The sequence below is a fragment of the Sorex fumeus genome, unplaced genomic scaffold (assembly GCF_029834395.1).
Source record: "Sorex fumeus unplaced genomic scaffold, SorFum_2.1 ptg000063l, whole genome shotgun sequence".
Lineage (NCBI taxonomy): Eukaryota > Metazoa > Chordata > Mammalia > Eulipotyphla > Soricidae > Sorex > Sorex fumeus.
Genome location: NW_026606120.1, coordinates 8,232,543 through 8,258,876, shown reverse-complemented (window position 1 = coordinate 8,258,876; position 26,334 = coordinate 8,232,543). Strand labels below are relative to the sequence as shown.

The 26,334-nt window shown below is 52.7% G+C and overlaps 1 protein-coding gene across 14 annotated transcripts in view; it reads left to right on the top strand.

Annotated features, from left to right (window-relative positions):
• Nucleotides 1-26,334, top strand: part of MEGF11 (multiple EGF like domains 11) — a 311,370-nt gene that overhangs the window by 248,074 nt on the left and 36,962 nt on the right. For all 14 annotated transcript variants that reach the window (XR_008794233.1, XR_008794235.1, XR_008794234.1 and 11 more), the window contains exons 8-10: nucleotides 3,352-3,488; nucleotides 10,056-10,268; nucleotides 18,493-18,667. Coding sequence is in view for 11 of the 14 variants with exons in the window: in XM_056127064.1 (XP_055983039.1) it covers nucleotides 3,352-3,488; nucleotides 10,056-10,268; nucleotides 18,493-18,667 (525 nt within the window). In the remaining 3 variants the exon portion in view is untranslated. The remainder of the gene's footprint in view (nucleotides 1-3,351; nucleotides 3,489-10,055; nucleotides 10,269-18,492; nucleotides 18,668-26,334) is intronic.

The window sequence follows — 26,334 nt, the reverse complement described above, 5'->3', positions numbered from 1 at the left end:
ACCAAAACGTAAAGATGGCCACCGCCTCCCTGCGTCTTGACTGGTTCTTTCCTTGAGCCTTGTCCCCTATGAACAACAGCCCTGTTGGATTAGAACCCATCTCTGTGACTGCATTTCTCTTTTTTTCTTTTTTCTTTTTTTTATTGAATCACCGTGAGATATAGTTACAAGCTTTCATGTTTGAGTTATAATCACACAATGATCAAACACCCATCCCTCCACCAGTGCACATTCCCTACCACCAGTCTCCCCAGAATCCCCTTTGCTACCCTCCCCCTACCTCCATGGCAGACAGTATTCCCCATACTCTCTCTCTCTACTTTGGGGCATTATGGTTTGTAACACAAATACTGAGAGGCCATCATGTTTGGTCCTTATCTACCTTCAGCACACAACTCCCATCCTGACCAATTCCTCCACCCATCTTTTCTTAGTGGTCCCTCCTCTATTCCAGCTGCCTTCTCCCCTTTGCTCATGAGGCAGACTTCCAGTTATGAAGCAATCTACCTGTCCAGTGTATCTACTATCCTTAGGTGTCAGCCTCATGTTATGTTGTTTTATACTCCACAAATGAGTGCGGTCCTTCTATGTCTGTTTCTGTCTTTCTGACTCATTTCACTTAGCATGATACTCTCCATGTCTATCCATTTATAAACAAAGTTCATGACCTCATCTCTCCTGACAGCTACATAGTATTCCATTGTATAGATGTACCAAAGTTTCTTTAACCAGTCATCTGTTCTAGGGCACTTAGATTGTTTCCAGATTTTGGCTATTGTGAACAGTGCTGCAATGAACATATAGGTACAGATGTCATTTCTACTGTGCTTTTTGCGTTCTCAGGATCTATTCTGAGAAGTGGTATTGTGGGGTCATATGGAAGCTCAATTTCTAGTTTTTGAAGGACTGTCCATATTGTTTTCCAGAAAGGCTGGATTACTGGGCATTCCCACCAACAGTGAAAGAATGTCCCTTTCCCCCCCACATCCATGCCAGTGCTAGTTGTTTTTGTTCTCTTGAATGTGAAGGCAGCATGTCTTCACCCACCTTCCCTACCAGCCTCCACCAGGCACATGGTGGGATCTCCTTAGCTCTAATGAGAAAGGGACCTGCAGTCAGTCATGCTGGGTGGGTATTCATGCATAGGTATGTGTGTATGTATGTGTATATATGTGCATGCACACGTGTGTACATGTATGTGTGCACACATATGTAGGTGTGTTTGTAAGGGCATGAGGGTCACATGCTGCTCAATGTGGGGGAGATGTAAGAAGAGTCCCCAGACAGAAATTCTGAGCACATAGCCGGAAGTAATTCCTGAGTACTGCTGGATGTGCCCCCCACCGGAAAAAAAAAAAAAGGTATCACAGAGTTTAAGGCACTTGCCTTGCATAAAGCTGATTCTGGTTCAATCCCTGGCATCACCTGTGGTCCCAAGCATAGCCAGGAGTGATTCTTGAATACAGAGCCAAGAAGAAGCTCTGAGCACTGAGTCAAGAGTGGCTCCCATGCAGTGTTGGGTTGTGGCACAGGTAACCCTAGGCAGTTGAGGCCTGAACTGCACCACATCCCTGCTCTTTGTGCTGACACACTGCCTCCTTCAACTGAGAATGGCTGGAAGGAGACTTGGGCCTCCTGAGAACCACTTGGGAGACCTCCCCCACCCCAAAACATAATTTTGCCAAAAATAAAGAAAAAAGTGACTTTAGAGTTTGGAGTGTAGTTCAGTGGTAAAGTGCCCACTTTCATGTGTGAGGGTCTGATAAAAAGGGTCAGGGAGCGGGCTCAGAGAATGGGAGCACTAGCTTTGCACATGGGAGCCTCAGGCTTCGTCCTTGGCACCATCTTGCTCCCTGAGCACTGCTGGTAGCACCCTGCTCCTAACTAAAACAACAAACTGAACAATTTTGTATGCGTCTGTCTGTAAGAGTGTTGGCATAGATGGAAAACTCTATATCTGGAAATATTACTGAGGATTACTGAGGATCGCTGGAGTGATAGCACAGCGGTAGGGGGTTCGCCTTACAAGCGGCCAACATGGCCGACCCGAGTTCGATTCCTCTGCCCCTCTCGGAGAGCCCGGCAAGCTACCGAGAGTATTCGATATGCCAGACACAGTAACAACAAAGTCTCCAATGGAGACGTTACTGGGCCCGCTCGAGCAAATCGACGATCAACGGGAGGGCCTTTACCTTTTTTTACCTTTTATTACTGAGGATTGAATCCAGATCAGGCGCGTGTAAGGCAAGTGCCCTCCCCTCTGGACATCTCTCAGCCCACCCTGTACTCTCACCAGACCTCACAAATAACTTCTCTGAAGCTCTTCAAATCTGAAGATGTCTTTATTGAATAAATGTGTGTCTTCCTTGAGTTTTTATCTGGGTGTAGAACATTAGGTTTAAAATGTTAAAGCCATTTTCTCTTAGCTGCGAGGTTAATGTCTTTTGAGGCTAATGTCTTTTGATTCCTGTGTTTTGGAAATCTGACTCTTTTTTCCTCTTTCTAAACACAGTGGAGATGGTTTCTTTTATCGTAGAGATATGTACATTTACAATTATAAGCCTAAAATGGGTCTTTAACAATTATTTAACTTGTGCTGACTACTCTGTAGATGCTTTCCATTTAGAAATCAATACTTTTCATCCTTCCACTCTGGGGAATTTTCTTGTATTATATTTCCCATTTCATTTTTTGTTTCATTTTGCTTTGGGGCCACACTCGGTGATGCTCAGGGATTACTCCCAGCTCTGCACTCAAGAGTCACTCCTGGTGGTGCTTGGGGGATCATGTGGTGCCGGGATCAAACCTAGGTTAGCTGTCTGCAAGGATAGCGCCCTCCCCACTGTACTATTGTTCCGGACCCTTCCTACTTAATCTAACCACCTCCATTTTCTCTGTTCCGTTGTCTGAGATCCCCTATTAATTAGATGTCAGACCTCTTGCATTGATCCTCTAATTTTTATTATTTATACTGTTCTCAATTAATATTTTCTCTTTCTCATTCTCACACACTCTCTTGCAAATCTTTACATTTTTTCCCTGCAGACTATGAATTTTCAGAAACTGTTTACTGTTCTCTCAACGTCTTCTCATGTAGCTTTTCATAGATTTACCTGGGGGTGTGTTTTTCACATTGCCCTAGAGGGTTACCATCTCTCAGGTGCTGTATTCGGGATGCTGGTAGGGCCCTAAGTCAGCGGCACCCACCAAGTGCAGCAAAGTCACTCGCTAAGTAACCCCAGTCTCATCACTTGTTTCTGGGGCTGTGGAGCCAGAAGGTCCTGCTGAGAAAAGTGGTGTCCCCGACTGCTTCTCTGGACCCAGTGCCCAAGCCCTCCTCCTCTCTTTCAGGGAGCTGTGTGTGCCCAGCCCTGCCCACCAGGGACGTTCGGCCAGAACTGCAGCTACGACTGTCCGTGCCACCATGGTGGGCAGTGTGACCACGTGAGCGGGCGGTGCCACTGCACAGCGGGATACATGGGGGACAGGTAAGGCCCCTGTTCTCGGGCACCCTCACTGGTCTCGCTCTCCTCAACCAGGCTGCCCTGCAGAGCATGGCTGAGCCTCCCTGCCTGCTTCCCTGAGACCCTCACAAGCCTCTGGGCCCTCCTGCTCTTCCTCCAGCCCAGACTCCCCAATCCTGGAAAGGGGGTACACACTGACCACCCCCACCTGTTGCCTGCCTCCTGGAGCAGAAACCATCCCACAGGCTCCTGCACACATCCGCATGCATCCTGCATATATCCTGCACACTTTCTTTGAGAATTAGGTTTGATTCCTGGTCTAAGTTCTGCCCAGCCTCTCCTGGCATCAACTTACAGCACACAAAGGTCCATGTGGCCACAGAGTGGACATCAAGGCTGTCCTGGTCCTAGAATCACACCCGCCTTGCCAGGAGCTTCACCAGGAAGCGTGGGTGGCTAGGGGGTCCCTGCTGGGTGTAGGGCCCTTGCCCAGGGCATGTTATGAGGACAGGTGGGTGCTGGGAAGGGGGAGAGTGGAGCAGGCTCAGTGGTGAGGGGATTCTCAACCCACGGACCCCAGCCAAGTCTCCCTCCACCCCACTCCTGTGCATGCATCCTTCGCAGGGAGTGGGGAGAAGGGCCTCAGTGGTGCCTGCTGAGCCGGTCTCTCTTCCTGGATTGTCACTCTGCCATGACAAGGTGACCCCAAAAGAATGTTAGTTCCTGCCACCTCCCTGACCAGAAAGCATCTGGAAACAGTTACTGAGACTGTATCAGCCAACGAGTCCTCGAAGCTCTGGGGCCTGAGGTAGTGCAGGGGTTAAATAGTACAAGAGTTAATCATTTGGGCCGGAGTGATAGCACAGAGGGCAGGGCATTTGCCTTGCATGTGACCCACCCGGCTTCAATCCCCAGCATCCCATATGGTCCCCTGAGCACCACCAGGAGTAATTCCTGAGTACAGAGCCAGGAGGAACCCCCTGAGCATCACTGGGTATGACCCAAAAAGAAAAAAAAACCATTTGTCTTGCATGTGGCCAACCCTGGTTTGATTCCTGGTACCACATTATGGTTTTCTGAGTGGCCTAATGAGCACAGAGCTAGGAGTGATCCCTGAGAACAACTGGATGTGCCCCCCCCCAAATGATTGACCCACTGTCAAACATAGGATGCAGAGCTGATCTGAGCGCCAAAGTCCATCCATGTCCTTCCAGGGCACGGTGCCTAGCTTCCAGCCTTCATCTCCCCCTGGTCTCTTCCTGAGGTTGAATGTGTGTGGGATGTGGCAGGTGAGAGTTGGCCCACTTTCCCATCCTCTCCCTCACTGGTGTTAACAAATACTCAGACTGCGCCAGGCCCCTGAAAACATGTTTCCATCTGCTCTCGCGAGACTGGGCAGGCAGTCCATCACCTGCAGTGGGCTGGTGTTGAACCCTGTCTCCATGGTTGCCTAGATTGTCACTGAAAAACGGAAGCCAAAGAGAACCATCCTCAGAGTTCCTCGTGTTGGGCCTGGCCAGTGTTTCAGCATCAGAGATGTCTCCAAGGCCTGGGCCCTCTTTGGCCAATTTTGCCATGGAGTTTCATGGCAAGGCTGGCTCTCGTCTGGGCTTACCACTTCACCAGACAGCCTGGAGTTGACATTCCATACGGATTGCCTCCATTCATTTTGTAGGTGGCAGCTGCATTAGCCCGCCCCAAATCAGGGTGAGCATATTAAAGTTGAGTGGGTGTAATAACGCGGGCCTCCCCGGAAAGGCAGCCCCCAGCACCAATTAGACACGAAACGGAACGAGGGCTTTGCAGCTCATTTTGTGATTTAATTGAGCAATGTATCTGCTTGTTAATGGCAATATCGGACACATTAGATTGATATGTTGTGAAGGAAGGATGTTTAAGTAGAAAACTAATTCCTGCTGTGATTACCCTTCTGTTCCACAGGCCCGTTATTAGCGTGCTTTGTGGAAAATTCATTAGCAGGCGTTGCTTGATCTCTAAATAAATAAGTTGTTTAAATTGTAAGTAGGAAAAAAAAGAGAGAGCGAGGCTGATTATGTAAATGGATTAGGGTGTCAATATTTCATCTCCAGATTTTTTCTTTCTGGGGTGAAAGCATGAGCACTTCATAATCTGGCAGGTGGGGAAGTGCTTGGTGAGGGTGAGGGTCTCTGGGCCCATCCTGGAGGGCACTGGGCATGTGGAAAGTCTGGGGGGAAGGAAAGGACCAGAAATGTCCCCCAACATGGACTTCCTTCCAGACATCGGAGACATCTGGTTGGACCAGACTCGATGACTGGGGCCCTGGGGGGTTGCTGCTGAGTCCAAACAGGGGCTTTCAACTTAGTAGGAGTTTTCCAGGCCTAACTGCTGCGCCTACTGCCCCAGAGACCGCCCGTCTCCCCCATTACTTCCCTTCCTTTTCTCTGTCTTCCTTCTCCAAACACCCATTTCTTCTTTAAAAAAAAATTTTTTTCAGGGCTGGAGCAATAGCACAGTGGGTAGGGTGTTTGCCTTGCACGTGGCCAACCCGGGTTCAATTCCCAGCATCCCATATAGTCCCCTGAGCACCACCAGGAGTAATTCCTGAGTCCAGAGCCAGGAGTAACCCCTGTGCATCGTATTTTTGTGTGACCCACAAATCAAATCACAAATCATCCTGTTATTCGTCGATTGCCTCGAGCAGGCCCCAGTAACGTCTCCTTCATCCTAACCCTGAGATTATATTCAAGGCTCTTTAGGAGAATGAGACCCATCATTGTTACTGGTATTTGGCATATTGGGTACGCCAAGGGGAGTTTGCCAGACTCTGCCCTGTGGGCAGGCTACATTCGGTAACCTGCCAGTTTGTCCAAAGTAAAATAATAAAAAAATAAATAAAGGCCCTCCCGTTGATCGTCGATTTGCTCGAGCGGGCCCAGTAACGTCTCCATTGGAGACTTTGTTGTTACTGTGTCTGGCATATCGAATACTCTCGGTAGCTTGCCGGGCTCTCCGAGAGGGGCGGAGGAATCGAACTCGGGTCGGCCATGTTGGCCGCTTGTAAGGCGAACGCCCTACCCGCTGTGCTATCGCTCCAGTCCAAAGTAGGAATGAGATAATAAGATGTCATAATAAGATGTCGCGCGGCTGCAAATGCGGCCGCGCGGTTCCGGGAGTGTGTGACCCAAAAAGAAAAAAAATTTTTTTCCCAAATTTTAGAGTGTAGATAGCACAGCAGGTAAGGATCTTGCCTTGCACATGGCTGACCTGGGTCCCATCTCCAGCTCCCATTATGGTTCCCTGAGCATGACCATGAATGATTCTGGAGGACAGAGCCAGGAGTAAGCCCTGAGAATCACCAAGTATCTTGGCCCAAACACCAAAACAAATTTTATTTTCATTTCATTTGGGGCCACACCTGGTGGTGCTCAGTGGATATTCCTGACTCTGTGCTTGGGGAGGGCACAAAACCTATGCTCGGCCACCTGAGCCGTCTCTGGCAGACTGTCTCCCTCTTCCTCCCTCTTCCTCCCTCTCCTCTCTATTCTCTTTACCTCCCAAGGCTCAGCTTGCTGAATGCCGCATGATGCAGGGACAGGGACATGTGGGCACTGCGGACTCTGGGCTGACAAGGGTCCATGTACCACGTGGGGCTGAAGAATGTCTGACTGTAGACCCAAAATCTCTCTGGCTGGGGGAGGGGAGGACAGGGGGTTGTTTCTAGGGAAGAAGGCCTCAAGGCCAGGCCCCAGGAGTCCTCCTTATCCTCCCTCCATCACAGGCACCTGACAGAGAGGCCCGTGCCCACCACCCTGGTTTCTCTTCCCTGCTAGTCACTCAGAACTGAGCTCTTTCTTCTTGCCAGCGCTCTGTTAGGAAAGACACTACATGGAGTCATTTCGGAGACCCCTTTTTGCTTCTTCCCTCCCCATTATTGCAGATTTAGCTAATACCCAGACGGCCCAGAGCCTGGGGAAATACAGCAGTTAAAATAGTGTTCCATGTCTGCTCGACTGTCTGGAGTTGGGGGTTTGCATGTGTTTGGGGGTTTTTTGTTTAGTTGTGGCTTGCAGGCCACCGCTGGTGGTACTCAGGGCTGACTCTTGGCTCTGAGTATTCCACTCCCACTGTGCTGTCTCAGGCCCCTCAGTTTGGGGTTGTTTGTTTGTTTGTTTGTTTGTTTTTTGCTTTTTGGGTCACACCCGGCATTGCACAGAAGTAATTCCTGGCTCATGCACTCAAGAATTACTCCTGGCAGTACTCAGAGGACCATATGGGATGATGAGTCATTGAGCCTGAGTCAGCCACGTGCAAGGCAAATGCCCTACCCGCTGTACTATCACTCCAGACCCTTGGTTTGGGGTTTTGCAGTGCTGGGGATGGAACCTGGCTCTTCCACCTGTGAGGCACGTGCTCTACTATTGAGCCACATCCTGGCTTTGTGAAATGTGGGAGTCTTTCCTTGGAGCTTGTCACGGCTGAGTCAGAGGAGATGGTCAGAGGAAGTCAGGGAGCATGAGTCTACTCGGTGACGGAGATTCATTAGGAATCTTGCAGGCGTCCACACATCCCCTCTCGGGTCCTCATCAGTCACTCGGAGGTGGTCTCAGCATGAAGAAGAAGCTGTGGTCTCCCTCGCTCTTGTGGGAGTGCTGGTCTGGACCTGGATTGGCCCAGCCCCAGGCCCAGCGCCTTTCCCTCTGCCTGGGCCCAGCACTGCCCACCTTTATGCCCTTTCACCCCAGGTTCATGCCTTCACAGCCAGGATCAGCTGCTGGATGATGAGTTTGCATCCCTGGGGTAAAGGTATTGGGGTGACCAGAGATCCTCTGTCTACAATCGGGGTCACCCGCACCCACAGGCTTCCAGTGAAATGGGCTCAAGGAACTCCAAAGACCAGGCCTGAGCGAGGCCAGACACAAAGGGATAATAGAAATAGCTCCCATTGCTGGGGGCTGTCCTACCTGGGAGCAAGGACCTCTCTTCTCCCCAGAGGGTCTTCCACTTTGACAGGGGGACCCTGAATCTTCCCCAAAGACCAATAGCTAAAGAAGCCAGAGCAGAAAAAAAGGTACCCCATTTCATCAACTCTGAGATGCTGCCAGTGAAGGACGCACTTTTAAACTTCTAAACTGAAAAAGAGAAAAACACTAATAATGATGGCACGCCACTAGGTATGTGACAGTGATTATGGGACTGTCAGGATTTAAAAAAAAATTAGGGGAGGAGCTGGACTGATAGTAAAGCAAGGAGGGAACTTGCCTTGGATGTGGCTAACTTAGATTAGATCTCCATATGGTCCTCTGAGCACAGCCGGCTGTGGCCCAAACCTCCCCCACAAAAATCCACAAGGGCAGCGGGGAGCAGAGAGATAGTACAGCATGATGTATGGCCTCTAAGCACAGAGCCAGGATGATCCCTGAGCACAACTAGATGTGGCTCCCAAAATCAAAGGAAACCCCCAAACACAAGACTTGTTGTTCATCGGGTACAGAAGCATCATTCCGGGATGGATACAGCCCAGTTAGAGAGGCAGGAGCGCAGGGAGGGCCACTAGGCACGGCACTCAGAAATGGTCCAGCAGGCAGGAAGGTGGTACAGGAGGACAGCTCGTGCCCAGCCCAGCACTGCCCACCCGGCCACTGCCCACTGGGCCCTACCCTGATGACCTCCCGTCCCCACTGGGGTCCAGCTCCTGGACCAATCAAAATAATTTGTTGTTGTTGTCTTCTTGGGCTGGAGTGATAGCACAGCAGGTAGGGGATAGGGCGTTTGCCTTGCATGCAACTGACCCGGGTTCGATTCCTCCACCCCTCTTGGAGAGCCCGGCAAGCTACCAAGAGTATCCCGCCCGCACGGCAGAGCCTGGCAAGCTCCCCATGGCATATTTGATATGCCAAAAACAGTAACAACAAGTCTCACAATGGAGACATTACTGGTGCCCGCCTGAGCAAATTGACAGACAATGAGAGGACAGTGCTACAGTGCATTACAGTTGTTTTTGATGATTGGTTGGTTTGGGGGCCACACATGGCGGTGCTCAGGACTTAGTCCTGGCTCTGTGCTCAGGGATCCCTCCTGAAGGAACTCAGGGGACCATATGGGATGCTGGGGATCAAACCCAGATCAGATACATGCAAGGCAAGCACCCTACTCCTGTACTATTGCTCTGACTCCAAAACGTTTTGTCATTATTTTGGGGTCACACGTGGCAGTATTCAGGGGTTACTCCCAGCTTGGTGATGGGTGGTTGCTTCTGGGGGTGCTCAGGGGACCATGTGGTGTGGGGGGGATCATGCTCAGGCCTCCTGCAAGCAAAACATGCACCCAGCCCCTTGAGCTCTCTCTCCAGCTGCATGCTTTCTTCATGAGAGGGCAGGAACACATCCATCCTAGAATCAGTTTCATATGATGATGCAAATTCAGGGTGAGGGGCCTGGGGAGACCTGGCAGGAAGAGAGAATGGACCAGGGAGACTGATAAATCAAGGAAGGCTTCCTTGAGGAGGTGAGAGAAAGGAGGAAGAGGTGAGGCAGCAAGAGGGAATCCATCAGCCCAGGGGGACTTTCTGGTGAAGCCCCAGCCTCACCTCCCCACTCTGCTGCTTCACAGGTGCCAAGAGGAATGCCCCTTCGGGACCTTCGGCTTCCAGTGCTCGCAGCGCTGCGACTGTCACAACGGGGGCCAGTGCTCACCCAGCACGGGCACCTGCGAGTGTGAGCTGGGCTACAAAGGGCCCCGCTGCCAGGAGCGCCTGTGCCCCGAGGGCCTGCACGGCCCCGGCTGCAGCCTGCCGTGCCCCTGTGATGCCAACAACACGATCAGGTAGGAGCCAGGGCCCGTGGGGACCAGGGGCGGGGGAGAGAAGCCAGGATCCTGAGGGGGAGGCTGGGGTTACATGGACCGGGGCCGGGGTGGGGGCTGCAAGGTGCTGGGGTCCCTCTCAGAGCTCAGAAACCTCGACATCCAGCCCAGCCATCTAGGCAGGTAAAGGACATGAGAATGGGTGCACCCAAGGCTTGGGGTCGGGAGAACTCGGGCAGCCTCTGAAAGCCCGGCAGGGCCAGGCACGCACAGTGACTGGGAGAAGTATCAGGCCAGGAGAGATGGCGGGCCAGGCCTGTCCTGGAGAAGGTCCTGTCCCAGTGCTCTGTATCTGACCATGTTCTCCCGCAGCCCAGAGCGCCCAAACCAACACGCCGAGCCGAGCCAAGCCAAGCCTCAGTGACAGAAGGGACCAGAGGGACTTAAAGAGTCAGAATGGGGCCAGAGTGATGGATGAGAGTGGAGGGTGCTGGCTTGCATGCAGCTGACCTGGGTGTGAACCCCGACACCACCATGGTGGTCTCCCAAGTACCCCAGGAGTCATCCCTAAGCACTTCTAGTTGTGCTTCCCCACCCCTGGCCAAAAAAAAAAAAAATGAGAGAAGGATGGACAGGGGCATGGCTCAGGGGCAAAGGGTGCTTTGGCCTCAGGAAACCGGAGTTCCCTCCCCTGAACACAACAAAATATCATCTGAGGGGCATGGCTTGGGCTAGAGCAGTCTCTTGGCACACTGAGCACCTCTCCTGGATGTCTGGGGAACCTCTGGGCCTGCTCCTGCTTCCCGGAGAGCCTGGATCCTAGAAGCAGGGGCCACCCCAGCCGCCCACCCCATTCTCACATCCGCTGGGGCTGCCCTGGGAGGGTCCAGTCGGGGGTAAGACTGGGGAGTCTAGGGACTAGAGCGATAGCACAGCGGGTAGGGCATTTGCTGTGCACGTGGACGACCTAGGTTCGATTTCCAGCATCCCATATGGTCCCCAGAACACCGCCAGGAGTGATTCCTGAGTGCAGAACCAGGAGTAACCCCTGTGCATCGCCGGGTATGACCCAAAAAGCAGAAAAAAAAAAAAGACTGGGGAGTCTCTTTTCTTCCTGTGCAGCTGCAGGTGTGCAAGGCTGACCAGGAGACCGTAGCTGAGCTTGGCCTTGACCTTTCTCTCCAGCACTCTCTCTAGGTGTCACGCTCTGAGTGAGGCTGTGCTCCACGGCCCTCGGTCCCCGGCACTGAGTGGGCTGGAGGCTGCGGTGTGGGCAGAGTTGGGAAGGAGACAAGGGAGGGGAGACTGGGCAGGGTGCTGGACATGTCTCAGCTGAGTGTCCATTCACTCCTTATTCCACCTAGTGAGGAAGTGGGATCCCTGGTGGCCAGTCCCCCTCTCAGGAGTTCAGGGACATTCACCACTGTTTCCAACAAAGGAAAATGCTCCCAGCTGAGTTTCTGCCTGAGTAGATGGTAGAGCATGTGCAGGACCAGAGAGGGGGAAACGGGGGGTGGCGGGGAAGTGCCTCTCACAACCACGAGAGGTCTGTGCTAGCCCTGCTGTGTGCAGCAGGAAGTGCTGCCGGTCAGGGAGGGCTTTCTGGAGGAGGCGGTAGCAAGGGCAGAGAGAGCATTCCAAGGCCCTCAATCTGGCATTTCCACATGCCTAGTCGGGTGACCCTGGGAAGCAGAGCTGCCGCTCAAGTCCAGCTCTGGGAGAGCCCCTGCCGCGGAAATCCAACTACCCCGCAAATTACAGAGCAATGGTTTCCCTCCCTCTCCCGGACAGCCGTGCCTTGCATCGTTTATCTCTCCGCTGAAGGAGTTCCTGATGCATTATTAATCAGGGAGGACTCCCTCTTCTCCGCCGCTAATCTCAGCCCATCCAATATTGATGATTATTTGCTTTACTGTCTGTAACGCGTGTTAGGTTTCGCGGGCTGGAATAGAGCTGCTTCTGGGTGTGGGCGCCTGGCCGGGGGGCTCCCCTGCCCTAAGCCGGGCCTTCCTGCTCGCAGGGCCCAGCCCAGCCCAGCTCCTTGCTGTCCTGGTCCTTGGGAAAGGCTCCCCGGTTCCCCCCCTGAAACAGCCGTGCCCTGCAGGAGGAACATGCAGAGTCAGTAGTTTCATTGCTCGGCATTTTATCTTTCTCTCTGCTCTCCTCTCCACCCCCAGTGACCAAGCCTCCACACCTCCAGGCCTCTTCATTCGAGCTGGGAGCTTTCTGGGGGCCAGAGTGATAGTCCAGCGGGTAGGGCACTTGCCTTGCACGGAGCTCCGGGCACCCCAGATGTTTCCCCGAGCACCACCAAGAGTGATTCCTCAGTGTAGAGTAGGGTGTAACCTTTGAGCATTGCCGGGTGTGCCCCCAAACCAAAACAAACTAACCCGGGCCTTCCTGTGCCCATTCACTATAACTTGGGACTTCTCCGCCTCACCCCTATTGGCATTTGGGTTGTGCTGATGCTTTGTCCTGGGCATTGTGTGATGGTTAATAGTCACCCTATTCTCTACCAGGGAGGCTATTTCAAAGAGATGGGGTGCAGGGGCCTGGGGGAGGGGGGGTAAGGAGTGATGGGGAGCTCCCCACTGCTTACCCCCTTTAGAGATGCTTTGTAACAGCAGAATGACCTTGAGAAAAACACCCCCCTCTCCCAGGCCACAATTGGATTGTCATCGACCAATTCCAGCGGCCACGATCATGCGAAACCTTGGAAAGATTTGATTTAGCCGACAGATTCAGCATTGATAGAAATCTCAGAGCAGCTGACAAGAAAGGCAGAAAAATCCCTGCTGGAAAGATTTCTGTATTGTTCAGCTTTTGGCTCCTATTAACTTGTGATTAATCTGTGTGCTGGGAAAGGAGGGAAGACAGGGGACTGGGGAGATCCCAGACAGTAATGGTTGTGTTTTTTTGTCTGAGCTGGCCCAGCTGTCTCCTGCTGCCCTCCGGTCCAGGGAAATGTGCCTTCCTTGCCATCTAGCCAAGGAGGGCACAGTGGGGCAGGGGCTCCAAGAGTGGGGTGATTGCACTGAGCCTTGTTTCTAAGGGACTTTTTACAAGAGATGACCAGTGGTGGGAGTATGAAATGAAAATGGGACTCTGGTCTAAAAAGGGCCGGAGCTTAAATAGAGAAGGGAGGACCAAATAAAGGGTATTGGGAAGATTCTCCCAGGATGGGAGTAGACTATAGACCAAACATAATTGCCACTCAATGCCTCTTTTGAAAACCACAGCACCCAAAAGGAGAGAGAGAACAAAGGGGAATGCCCTGCCACAGATGCAGGGTGAGATGGGGGGGTGGGGGGTGGGAGGGATACTGGGATCAGTGGTGGTGGAGAATGGGCACTGGCGGAGGGATGGGTATTCGATCATTGTATAGCTAAAACCCAAGCACAAAAACGTGTAAATCTACAACTGAACCTTATGGTGTTTCACTAATAAAAATCTAAAAAATAAAATAAAAATAAAAATAAATAAATAAAAGTAAAACAGGGCCGGGAGAATGCTGGCTCCATGGCAGGGTGCCTGCCTGGAAGCCTGACGCCCTGGGTTTGATTCCTAGTACCGCCCCATGTGCCAAAAGCAATCTTCATCTCACAACAAAATGTGGGGCCTCCAGGACCCGTCAAGCCAAGAGTGTGAGGCTGCACACCCCTGCTGTAGAGCTCTATGGCTGAGTGTGCGAGCATCGTGACCAAGTGTAAGCAAATGCCAGTCCCCGAAGCAACAACTAAGGAGAGAGGTACTAGGGGCGGGAAAGGAGGAAGAGGGGCTGGAGTAGTAGTGACAGTGGGGAGGGCGCTGGCCTTGCACAGGTTTGATCCCCGACATCCCATAGGGTCCAGTTAATGCTATGGTTTTATAATATGGGAGTGAACTGACTCTAAAATATTTACTCCTGGGCATCCATCATATCTACTTGACTTAAGCTTCATTTGCTCCTAGGTTTATCTAGTTTAGAGATAAAACTCTTACTTTGTGGGGCTGGAGCAACAGCACAGTGGGTAGGGCATTTGTCTTGCATGCATACTATCTGGGTTCGATTCCCAGCATCCCATATGGTTCCCTGAGCACCGCCAGGGGTGACTCCTGAGTGCAGAGCCAGGAGTGACCCCTGTGCATTGCTAGGTGTGACCCAAAAAGCAAAAAAAAAAAAAAAAAAAAACACCTCTTACTGTGTTTATACAAAATGACTAGAAATATTATTAAGAAGTAAATTTAATATGATTGTTTAAATAGATTACCAGTAAAGGAAAGAAGAAAGAATACACCTTTAGATGGAATTCTATCCTTCGGAGGATCTCCTAGCAGGAGTCTAGATTACTGGAGCCCCTAGATGGAATGCCACCCTTGGGTGCATCTCCTAGAAGAATTTCCCCTGAAGGAGGGGCTTTATATTCGTTCATTGCTTATGTTAATGTTTAATCATACTTATGTGTAATTGCTGACTCCGACATCCCAACCCTTCATAATTTCGAGGGCTGGAGCGACAGCATAGCAGGTAGGGTGTTTGTCTTGTACGCTGCCGACCCAGGTTCGATTCCCAGCATCCCATATGGTCCCTTGAGCACCGCCAGCAATAATTCCTGAGTGCAGAGCCAGGAGTATCCCCTGTGAATCACCAGGTGTGATCCAAAAAGCAAATAAAACAAAACAAAGCAAAACAAAAACCAACCCTTCGTGATTTCTCTATAATAAAGCTGATGGATTTGAGTAAAGTGCCACTGGTTACCAGCCTGTGGACCCATTCCTTCTTCCATCAGTCGGGGGGACAGTCATCGGCCCCGAATGCACCAGGGATCCTGGTCACTATGGGACAGTGACTCAGACAACTAGTGTCCAAACAGGGATGCTTCAGATTCAGACAGAGATGATTTCTGCTTTGAGTCACTTCGGGCTCCATAAGGTTTTCTTGAAGTTCTCACAGTCAAAGCAAAAGTTAGCAGTGAGAGTCTCCTTCAGGGCAAGCCAGAAGGGGTTCAGGGATACTTTAAGTCACCCAAGAGCCTCCATGGGCCTTTTATTTGTGTTGTGCCGAGTTTCACCCCCAAAATCAAAGGAGAGCATGCTGACCTGTCCATCAGCAATGTTGCAGAGAACCTGACCAAGCTGGGAAACAGTGCTGGACCAGGTGAGAAGGAGCTTTAGAAAGCTATAAGTCGAAGGGAAAGGATGGAAACGATATTTCTGCATACAGAGCAAAGGAAAATGGGGTGCAGCCACAAAGGGAGGTGTTGATGCTGAGAAGGGCCAGATAAAGAAGGACAAGGAAGATGATGAAGAGAACGAGGAAGAAGAAGAAAATGAAGAGGATCGTGGCGCGCTCATGCATCACACAGGCTCACTTGCAGATTAGAAATAGGTCCGTGGGCTGCCGAGTGCTTTAATAACCCGCTCACATATTATTTATTATTATTTAAATTGCTTCCATTTTCCACTGTTATAAATAATGCTTTGGGGAACATCTCTGCGCATCTATCTTTCTCTATAACTGTGATTATTCCCCACAGATAGTCTTAGAAATGGAATTATGAGACCAAGGGGTCTATTTTTAGGATTCCTGATACAGAATCCCAAATTATCTTCCCCAAACCTGTATGGACCCAGAGTGATGTCGCATGTTAAAAACCTTTATTGTTCTAAAAGCTGAAAAGTGGAACCCAGTTGAGATTTTTGCATGAGAAAGCACCTATTTCCGCAAATAATCATTTGCTGCTTCTCTCAGTTATGTTCCAAAAATATGAGGTCCTGGGGCGAGAGAGAGAGAGAGAGAGAGAGAGAGAGAGAGAGAGAGAGAGAAAGAGAGAGAGAGTACAATGGATAACGCTCCTACCTTCCATTTGACCATCCTGGGTTCAATCTCCAGCATCCCATATGGTCCCCCAATCTCTGCCAGGAGTGATTTCTGAGCAGAGCCAGTAATAAGCCCTGAGCACTGCCAGGTTTGGCACCCTCCAAAAAGAAAAAGCCCAAAGCGTTGGTCCTGTCTGCCTCTCACTTTCTCTGAATAGCAGGCTGGCCAGCACAGAAGCAGCTTGGCGGGCACAAGGTCCGGCCTCGGGGGTCCGCCCCCAGGGCTCCGCTGCTCCTCTGGGCTGTGGGGTGCCTGCGGAAGTCAGCGAACCAGAAGAGGCCACCACCAGAACAGCTGGGCCTGGACACCGGCAGACCCTGAGTCTGCCAGTGACCAGGGCACAGAGGCCAAGTCCTGGCGGACCATATTGAAGGGACCCAGCGCTTCCGTGGGGCTCCTACCTGCCGGAGCGCACGCCCCCGTGCCCCGCGTCCCCTAGCGCTTGTTCGTTGGGGTTTTCCTAGAAGCTGATCCCAAGTAAAGAAATGTGCAGCTTGTGAAGAGCTGGCCAGAGGGCGGGGGACAGCAGCAAGCTGGGTCTGATCCCTGGGAAGGGGGCGGGTGAGACCTCGCACTGGGGGCGGTTCTAGGAAGGTCTCCAGATGGGGCGCCTTATGCCACCCGACCCTGCGCCAGGCTGTTTCATTAGGGTCGTCCCAGAGGCGGGCAGGTGAGACCCCTCCCCGCCCCAAGGGACCCAGCCCTGGCAGCCGAAATCCTGGACCCTGCAGGGAAGCTTTTTGGGGGGAGCGATATCTCATACCTCACACCACTCATATTGCAATAGTAGCGCACCACATTAGTTGGGAGTTAACTTAACAACATGTTAGTGATCTCTTAGACAGGGGCTTAATAGCCCCTGGGTGAAATACAACAATCTTCACACACTCTCCCCTAAGGAAAGATTTTTGAGCATTTTCAGTGGTTTGTTCATAACAAACAATACAAAATAAATTCTTTGTGTTCTGCTCTCAGGTGGGGGATGGGGTTTGGGATGGAAACATCCATGGAAACATCCAAATTATGGTGGTGGGAAGGTGTATGTTGGTGGGATTGGTGTTTGAATATTAAGTGTAATCAAATATTGTGAACTACTTTATAAAAATAAAATTAAATTTTAAAGCAATGGGGTGTCTTTCAGGCAGTTTCCCCTCAGAGGAGCCCCAGGTCTGCGGGAAGGAGCCGAGCTCAGCCTCCTGTCTGCTTGCTGGGAGCAGCCCCGCCAGGCACAGAGCTGGGGACACGGATCCATCACAGGGAGCCTGGGCAGCCTGCCGGGGAGGGTGGTTTTACTGGGTCAGCTGCTGCCAGCCAGCTGCCTCTCTTGAGGGGGCTCCGTGCTCTCTGCCTCCAGCCGGGTTTGCTTCCGCCCCTACCAATGAGGCTTGGAGATGAGCTTGCTGGTTCCCTTTATTATTTTAAGTTTGGGGGCCACTCTCGATGATGCTCAGGGCTCACTCCTGGCTCTGTACTCCGGAACTAGTCTTGGTGGTGCTCAGGAGACCATGTGGGATGCCGGGGATGAAAGCCAGGTCAGCCGCTTGCACGGCAAACACCCTACCTGCTGCACTATCGTTCTGGCCCTAAGAGCTGGCTGGCTCTACAGGGGCCTGGACAAAGTGCAAATGGGAGGTGTCCCCTCCAGTGTGGACATGGCCAGACAGAGTGGCCATGCCAGCCCTGGGCCTTGCTTGGCTCTGCACATGATCCAATCCTGGCAGATGCTTCAAGGGCACTTGTTGGGATGCAGAGGTCCTGGTTCCGTTCCAGCACCGCCTGGTCCCCCCACCACTGGGTGTAGCCCTGATGGATCCCAGCACTGCTGGAGAGACCACTCACTCCCCCCAACACACACACACACACACACACACACACACATACACACACAGAACAAGATGAACCAAGAGGCCAGACTAGACAGGGAAGTAGCTCCAAGAGCTGCTGAAGCAACTTGGTATGTGGAAACTCCGGGTTAGGTCACTGGCACCGCATGGTCCCCTGAGCCAGAGCTGAGCAACACGCGCTCCACTCCCCTGCCCGCCAGCCCAGACTGTGCAGAGTGGCCAGGCTTGCTGCTGTCCTCTGGCCTGGCCCAGACAAGGTGCCGCTGTGGGCTTGGGCCTCATCTGTGAGCAGCAATGAAGAGGCCTTACTCTGCTCCATCTCTGCCTATTGGTATTATAACTTTCCGGGGAGTCTCAAGACCCACACTCTAACCCTGATTTTACCTCTCCCATAGGCAAGTAGCCCCAAGAGCCTCCATTTCCGTTTCCTGGGCCAGGTTAATCCCAGAGGTGCTGGGCCCTGCCCTGGAATGGGAAGCAGGGGTGCGACTGGCCTTGCACCTCACCAGACTGCTCTCTCATCCTTCTCTTCCACACTCAGCTGCCACCCGGTCACCGGAGCCTGCACGTGCCAGCCGGGCTGGTCGGGTCCCCACTGCAACGAGTCCTGTCCTGCCGGCTTCCACGGGGACGGCTGCCAGCTGCCCTGCATATGCCAGAACGGCGCCGATTGCCACAGCGTCACGGGCAGCTGCACCTGTGCCCCAGGCTTCATGGTAAGATGGGGGGGGGGGGTGCCCATGAGAAAGGACACTGTCTCCTCCACAGCTGGGGTGGGACTGGGCCCCTTGGAGATTGTCCGTGGCCAGTGCATGTGGAGCTAGGGTGGTGGGCTTTGAGGGTGCAGACCTGGGAGAGTCTCCTCATTGTTCTCCCCCCAAGCCCCAGATGGTCTCCTGTGTGCCCAGCCACTCTCCGCTCCATCAGTCCACAAGGTGTTTTGTTGTTGTTGCTATTGTTGTTTATTTGGTTTGGGGCCCACGTCTGGCAGTGCTTACCTGGCTCTGCGCTCAGGGATCACTCCTGGTGGGTTCAGGGTACAATGCCAGGATGAAATCTGGGTTGGCTGCATGCAGGGCAAGCGTCCTCCCCTATCTGAGCAGTATAGTGCAGCGTCCCCACCCCCACCTGGCTGTAAGTGCACGCGCGCGCGCGCACACACACACACACACACACACACACACACACACACAGAGTTTTGCATCTTCCTTTCACCTGGCTTTGCTGCTTGGGCTTCTGAATTATCACTCCAATGACTTCATGATATGGTCCCAGTGACCCTTTCCATCCCTGAGTGTTGAATATTTATTTCAACATGGAAAATATGCATTTTCCATGTTCGCTGTGAATGTTGCAAGACCATCTTCACTGCCTCCCCAGGTCTAAGGTCTCTGGGCTGAGTTGAGCTAGCCCAGCAGTAGGCACAGCACGGCTATGACCGATGCTGCTCCCCTCCCCCGCATCGTAGAAACCTTCGCTGCCATCAGCCACCAGGGCATGTACCTGAGTTCAAAACAACTAGGCGAACATTATTTCTTTTTTAATTTTGCTAATTATATAGGTAGAAAATGGTTCCTCTGTAGCTCTGATTTCCATTTCTCTGATTACGACGGAGAATAAACCTTTCCCCCACGTGCTTGTTTACTCTTTGGCCCTGCTCATGAATTATGCTGGTCTTTATGAGGCTGCTGCCTTGGGAACTTCACGCTGCAGAGGGAAGCTTGCGCCCAGCCGACCTGAGGTCAGGCCGTCTCTGATGCGCCTGGTAATAAGCCCCCGGGAGTGGCAGGGTCAGGCGGCAGATGAGGCCTTCATTCCACTGGTTCTTAAACTTTAGGGGACTTCAAGATCTTTGCGGGGGGGCGGTATTCTGTTCCCATAGCTCTGGGGAGGCTGAGCCTCTGCATTACCGCCATTCCCAGGTGACAGGTGGAGCAGGGTGCATGGCCACGGGCTGGACTCACCTCAAGGAAGCTGGGGCAAGCTGACACTGGAGCCAGCCCCCTCCATGGCTTGCCTTGTCATTGACCTTGATTTGGTTGGGGGAGGAGGGAACCACTCATCACAGAAAACCCCTCCACAAGGTACAGGGGTGAAGGGTCTTTTGTGACCAGTGGGGTCTGAGTCTGTCTGTATGTCTGTGTCTGGTCTATGGAGCAAGACTCTTCCTCTCCTGACCCAGGTGATGAGACTGGCAAGAGGAGCCCCATTGGGGTCTCCCGGAGGAAAAGAATCTATCCAGGGCCAGAGTGACAGCACAGCAGAGAGGGCACTTCCCTTGTACGCGGCCAACCGGGATTCAACCCCCGGCACCTCATATGTCCCCTGAGTGCCACCAGGAGAGATTCTTGAGTGTAAAGTGAGGAGTAAATCTTAAACATGCCAGGTGTGGCAAAAAAAAAAAAAAAGGGAAGATGAAGTCTATCCGGTTGGTTGTTCCCCTGGTCACCTGCTGTCCCCATGAGGGCTCGGTCTGTACCTCCCACGAAAATCTGCAGCACCTCATCTGGGGCTGCCCTGAGAGAGAATTGCTCAGGATAAAAGTCTCCACAAGCCATGAGCACGGGGAACTGGGCTAGGCAGTTGTGTGTGAGGCCCATTCTTGTCCTGCAGGGCTGCATGGTGGCCTGTGGCTCAGGGCCCTGGCCCAACTCGCCCATGTCACTGCAAGTGCTGCAGGGGGACGGGCTGACTCCTCAGGCTCTGAACTAGGACCTGGTCAGGAGATGCCCTTAGGGAGATGCCCTGTGTGTGAGCCAGAGGAGGAACCAACTCAGGGTGTGAGTGTGTCTGTATGTGTATGTCTGTCTCTGTCTGGATATCTGTGTCTGTGTGTCTGTCTATGTGTATCTGTCTGTGTGTCTCTGTATGTTTGTGTGTGTACATAGCTGTATGTTTGTATATGTGTGTCTGTGTGTGCCTGTCTGTCTGTGTTTATGTGTCTGTTTGTCTCTGTGTGTCTGTGTGTCTCTGTGTCTCTGTGTGTGCATGTTTGTCTGTATCTGTATGTCTGTCTGTGTGTGTCCATGTATGTTTGTGTGTCTTTCTATGTTTGTCTATGTGTGCCTGTGTCTGTGTGTGTCTTTGTGTGTGTGCCTGTGTCTGTGTGTGTCTGGGTCTGTGTCTGTATGTCTGTGTTTGTGTGTGTGTCTTGTTTGTGTCTGTGTGTGTCTCTGTTTGCGTGTGTGCATATCTCTGTGTATCTAGGTCTGTGTCTGTGCATGTATGTGTGTATGTGTATGTGTCTGTGTCCCTATGTCTCTGGGCTTCTGTGCACATATCTGTCTCTCTGTGTGTGTCTGTCTGTGTGTCTGTATGTCTGGGTATGTGTCTGAGGGGGCCCCGAAGGAAGGAATGTCCACAGAGACTATTGTCATCAGATCCTGTGGGCTATGTGTGGCCCTGCTTGGGTCCCCCCTCCCCCATTGATGCCCTCATCCCTCCTGGCTTGCCCAGTGCTCGGGGGAGGGGGAGGAAGCCCTAGGGAAGCTTGGCAGCTGGGCCCAGCTGACACCCTCTTCCTTCCCACGGGGATGCAGATGACTTGAACTCAGGGGAAACTGAAGCTTGTGGAAATCCTCTCTGGAGTCCTACTGCTTAGCACTTAGGGGTGAAGATGGAGTTGTGAGTTGGGCCGCCTGATGACACGCCCTGAGTCCCCATCTCTCAACTCCTGCCTGGCTTCATTAGACTCACCAAGGCTTGGGGGGGGGAGGGGACCTGTGGGATGTTGAGCAGTGGCTACAGCTCTCAGGGATTAGTGGACAGAGGAGTCTCTCCTGCATGCACCCACACAGCATGCTCCGCCCCGGATCCAGGCGAGGGAACAAGGAAATGAACGAGTGACTGTGATTTCCTGACATGAGCTGGCTGAAACCGGAGACCCTCCCCAAAATATCCTGTGCTCAATAACCACCATCAATACCTTTGTTGGTCAGTTTGTGAATTCACACACTTACCTTTTCCCTTGAAAGATTTCCAGGAAGGGCAGTAAATCAAAGACTAACCACAGGAGCCTTTTCTGAGTTTCTGGAGACTGTAGTTCTAGCCAGCCACCGTAGTGCCACTTGCTGGGTCTGTGTCCCATCAGCTCTGAGAGGAGTGGCTTCAGCCCTGCCCTAGTGCCTGAGCAGCCCATCTTCACTGTCCCTCAAGCGCCCTCCCACCCTGTGTGTCTTGGAGCAGTTGGGAGGATGAATAAAAACGGAGTTCCTGAGGGCTGTAGGCTGCTGGGTGGGAGGAAATCTAATTGGACCCATCCAATCAGACGCATTCCCTTGTCCAAGGATTTGTTCCCAGTAGTGACCACACTGACGCTGGCCACGGGCCCTACAGTCTAGCTGTTTGCTTTATCTCTGCTCTTCATGGTGCCCTGTGGCACTGCCTGCTCCCGTCCCTATCTGCCAGTGATGAGTCCGAGAGCAAAGGAGTGTTTGCCTGGGTCACGAGACCCAGTGACAGGTGCCGCCACCTCGCACTCATCGAGTGGCAAAGCTTTGACAGTGAGGCCCCGTGGGCCCTGCAGTACTAAGTTTCGTGCCTGGCCTGAGCCTGTGTGTTCAGATCTGGTAAGGGGAGGTGGCCACAGACATGAATAGCTTCAGATGAGAAGTTCTCTGCTCAGTGCCTGGACTACAGTGGACACCCAGTGGAACAGGAGTGAATCTTATGGGACCTTGAGAATAGTGGGGTAACGGAGCTTTTCCAAAGCCCCAAATACCACTTCCCCCCCTCCCCCCCGGAGGGTGTCAGCGTGTACAACCTCCAGTGGTTTATGGAGCAGAGCTGGGGACGTGTCTGACTGAAATGCATTAGGGCCGCCCAATGGCAGGAAGAGTTCAGAATCGGGGACACAACCAGAAATAAGGTTCCTAGATCTGGTTCTCTGAATTCCAGAGGCTTCCACGTCTCACTGTAAAGCAGGAATAGCTTCCCTGAGGGAGCAAACAGTAACAGCAACTTCTTACCCAGGCAGGCTGGCCTCAGCACCACGGACAGCACCGGGCGGCCAGGCCTGAGAACAGGGGCCTGGGCTGGGAGGGTCCCTCTAACTAGGATCCAGAATATGAGGACCCTCCTCCCCCTCCCCCCTTCTTAACATCTGCCAATCAAAGCTCACCCAGCCCAGTTCTTTGTGACCTGCCCCCGTTCCTGAGTCCACTTAAATCTCATCTCCTGCCTAGCTCACCCCAAGCCTGGTCAGCCGTCCTCACTCATGCCCAAACACAGTGCCTGCTCTGGCACCTCTGCTTGACCTTTTTCTCAAGCTTTCTCCTGGCCCAGAAGGCCTCCAAGCCCATCCCACTGTCCCTGTTTCAGCCTGTAAAGCCCTTCTAGGCTACAGTCCCAGGGATGCCGCCTCCAAGAAGCCTTCCATGGGTTCCCCTCTCCCAAATGTAGCATTAGCTTTCCTCCTCCACCACTTCGGGGCATGTCCTCAGGTATGTCCCCTCCAGCCCGGTCCCTGCTAATGCCTCTGTCCCAGGTCTGCCATGTAATGATGAGAATTCTTGGGAGAACAAAAAATGTCCAGGACCAAGTAAACTTGGGTGTTTCTCGAGGGTCCCCGCAGCAGGCAGGGGTGTGGCCTTGCCTGCAGTCTCTGCCACTGAGATGATGGACACCTGCAGTGGAACTACAGCCTCTGGCCCTGGATTCCAGGCCCCATGCAATACTGCTCTGGAGCCAGAAAGGCCACCTTGCTAAGTACCCCATGTGCCATGTGACCTTAGGCAAGAAACTGGACCTCTCTGAGCTTATGTTTTTCTCAAATGTGAAGCAGGAAGAATAACCAAGCTTACCAGATTGCTGGATTGTTTAATCTCTGGTGCATATGCAGTGCTTGGACTCAGAACTGAGTCACCCTCCAGCCACCATTAGCTGTCCCCAACTGTCCCCAGCAGTACCCGGGCTGTGCTGTCACTGGCATTATTGAGAGTCGAGCTGCCTGTGCTCCTAGTGTTGATGACTGCCTCCCTCCCCCCCAGGAGGGCCCCCTCTGAAGAGGCTGCTTGGGGCGCAGGGAAATGGGGGTCGAGCTCACTGACGCATCCTCTTGGCAGGGGTGCAATCTGGGAGACTCTCCCCGCAGGAGGACAGACCCTGCCCCCTTGCTGCCCTTTGCCCCGCTAACCCGACCAACTTTCTTGGCAAACATGGCACCAGGACCCACCGCAGCTATGCAGCCTGGCTGGGGATGAGTATCCCCTGAGGTCACCACCATGAGGCCAGTAACTGGACCTCATTTTCTAGGCCCCTCCCTGCAGGAGCCCAGGGGGCCAGCAATAAGGAGCCTCGGGCACCGCCTGGCACAGATGTTCCCTCTCATCTCCAGCTCTAATGGGGACAGGCCCAGCGGGTGGCCAGGCGGGGGGCGCCCGTGTCCCCCTCCTGAGGGAGCGGGGCCTCTTCCTCTCCCTGGATGACAGCCTTTCTATTACCTTAAAGGGCTCCCCTGCTTGGGCGGCCATTTCTTAAGCCCTGTCTGCCGTTATTGAACTCCGCGTGCGGCCGAGGCAGCGGATACTCCATCACCCAAATGAACCGACTCAGGGCCACATTTTTCTCCCCTTTCTCTCTGCGGTGGGCAGGCCACCTGCCAACCTCGGCTCCTCAGCAGCGGGTAGTGGGGCGAGGCTGGGAGAGGGGGGACAGTCCAGGCCAGCAAGGCAGAGACGGAATTCTTCTCCAAGTCTTTAAGGACCACCCGCTCCTCCACGGCCCCTTCCTCACCCACAGGGCCCCCCGCCCCACCCACGGTTCCTAAGAGGGGGCCGACCCTCAGAGCCGGAGCAGAGCAGAGGCCAGGAGTGAGACACCAAAAGGATGAGCATTCGCTCTTGTAATTGTTTTGTTCTTTGTCCAGTTGAGATCTGTAGACCATAAACCCCAATAGGGGAAAACCAGGACAGGAGATAGTACAGTGGGTAGGGCGTTTGCCTTGCATGCAGACGACCTGGGTTCGATTCTTCCCATTCCTCTCGAAGAGCCCGGCAAGCTACTGAGAGTATCCCTCCCGTGTGGCAGAGCCTGGCAAGCTCCCTATGGCGTATTTGATATGCCAAACACAGTAACAGCAAGTCTCACAATGGAGACGTTACTGGTTACTGGAGCCCACTCGAGCAAATCCTTGAACAACGGGGGAGACAGTGGACAGTGGACAGGGAAAAACCAACCTCCCATCCCCACGGTCCCCCACCACCCACGAGCTCCCTGATTATTGTGGTGGAAGCATCTCTCTGGATGCTTTGCGGGGAAGGAGGGGTCCACCCTCCAGCTGCCAGGACCCTGAGTAGCAGTGAGTGCTCCAGGCAGAAACAACCAGGGTTTCTAAATGCGCATGCGTCGCCCTGAGCACTCTGCCCTCATACCTCGCCTGCTGGGAGGCCTAGGCCTGGCTGTTTGAACCTGCTAAGTCTTAAAACAGGGCAGAGAGGCTGCTGTGCCCCAGTGGCATTCTTAGGGCTGCATTCAGTGGGATCTCTCCAATCATAAAAAGTCTGGCTGGCAGCAAGCATGCATTACGCAGTGTGAGGGTGAGACATGGTGCTGTTGGCACGGGGCAGAGTCAGCCTTTGGGAGTCAGCTGGTCTGGATTGGAACCCTAACATTTTCTCAGTAGCCATGTGAGTTTGAGTATCATATTCAGCCTCTTTGTGCCTCATTTCCATCTGTAAAATGGGTATATGATGCCTGCTCTTGTCCAGAGAGTTCATAGGGTGAGTGTGTAACTGTGTGCATAAGCCCAGCTCCAAACCCCAGGGCCGAGTGCACCTGAGTGCCAGTAGGAGCCCAAAAGAGCCCCTTCCCCTTGGGATTGGGGTGTACAGAGGGTGGGAAACACACTTCAGAACCGATCTCACACCCTGCCCCGTCACCTCACAGGAAACTAAGGCCCAGAGGAAGAAAGTGACTTCCATCTGGGGCCCACAGCACACAGCAATAGAGCAGGGCAGGAAGCAGTGGGCATGACTCCCAGCCCAGTGCTCCTGCCTCAGCTCTGCCGATACCACCCTCAGCAGTGATCCAGGTGGCACTGGGTCTCTGTTCATTCACGATTCCCAGGTTCTTCAATATTTTCAAGAATGAAAATGTTGAATAATAAAGATGCTCAGACTCAGAGTTGGAAAGAAGAAAAGTTTATTGGAAAGTAGAAGAGAGAAGTACAGGAGCTCCCCAAGTGGGGAGGAACTCAGTGCAGGGCTAAGTTCAAAGGGTTTTGTGTGGACCCTTTTAAGGGCCTTTTGCATATTTTTTCTAATTGAATCACCGTGAGATACAGTTACAAGCTTTCATGTCTAAGTTACAATCACACAATGATCAAACACCCATTCCTCCACCAGTGCACATTCCCCATCACCAGTCTCCCCAGTATACCCCTCCT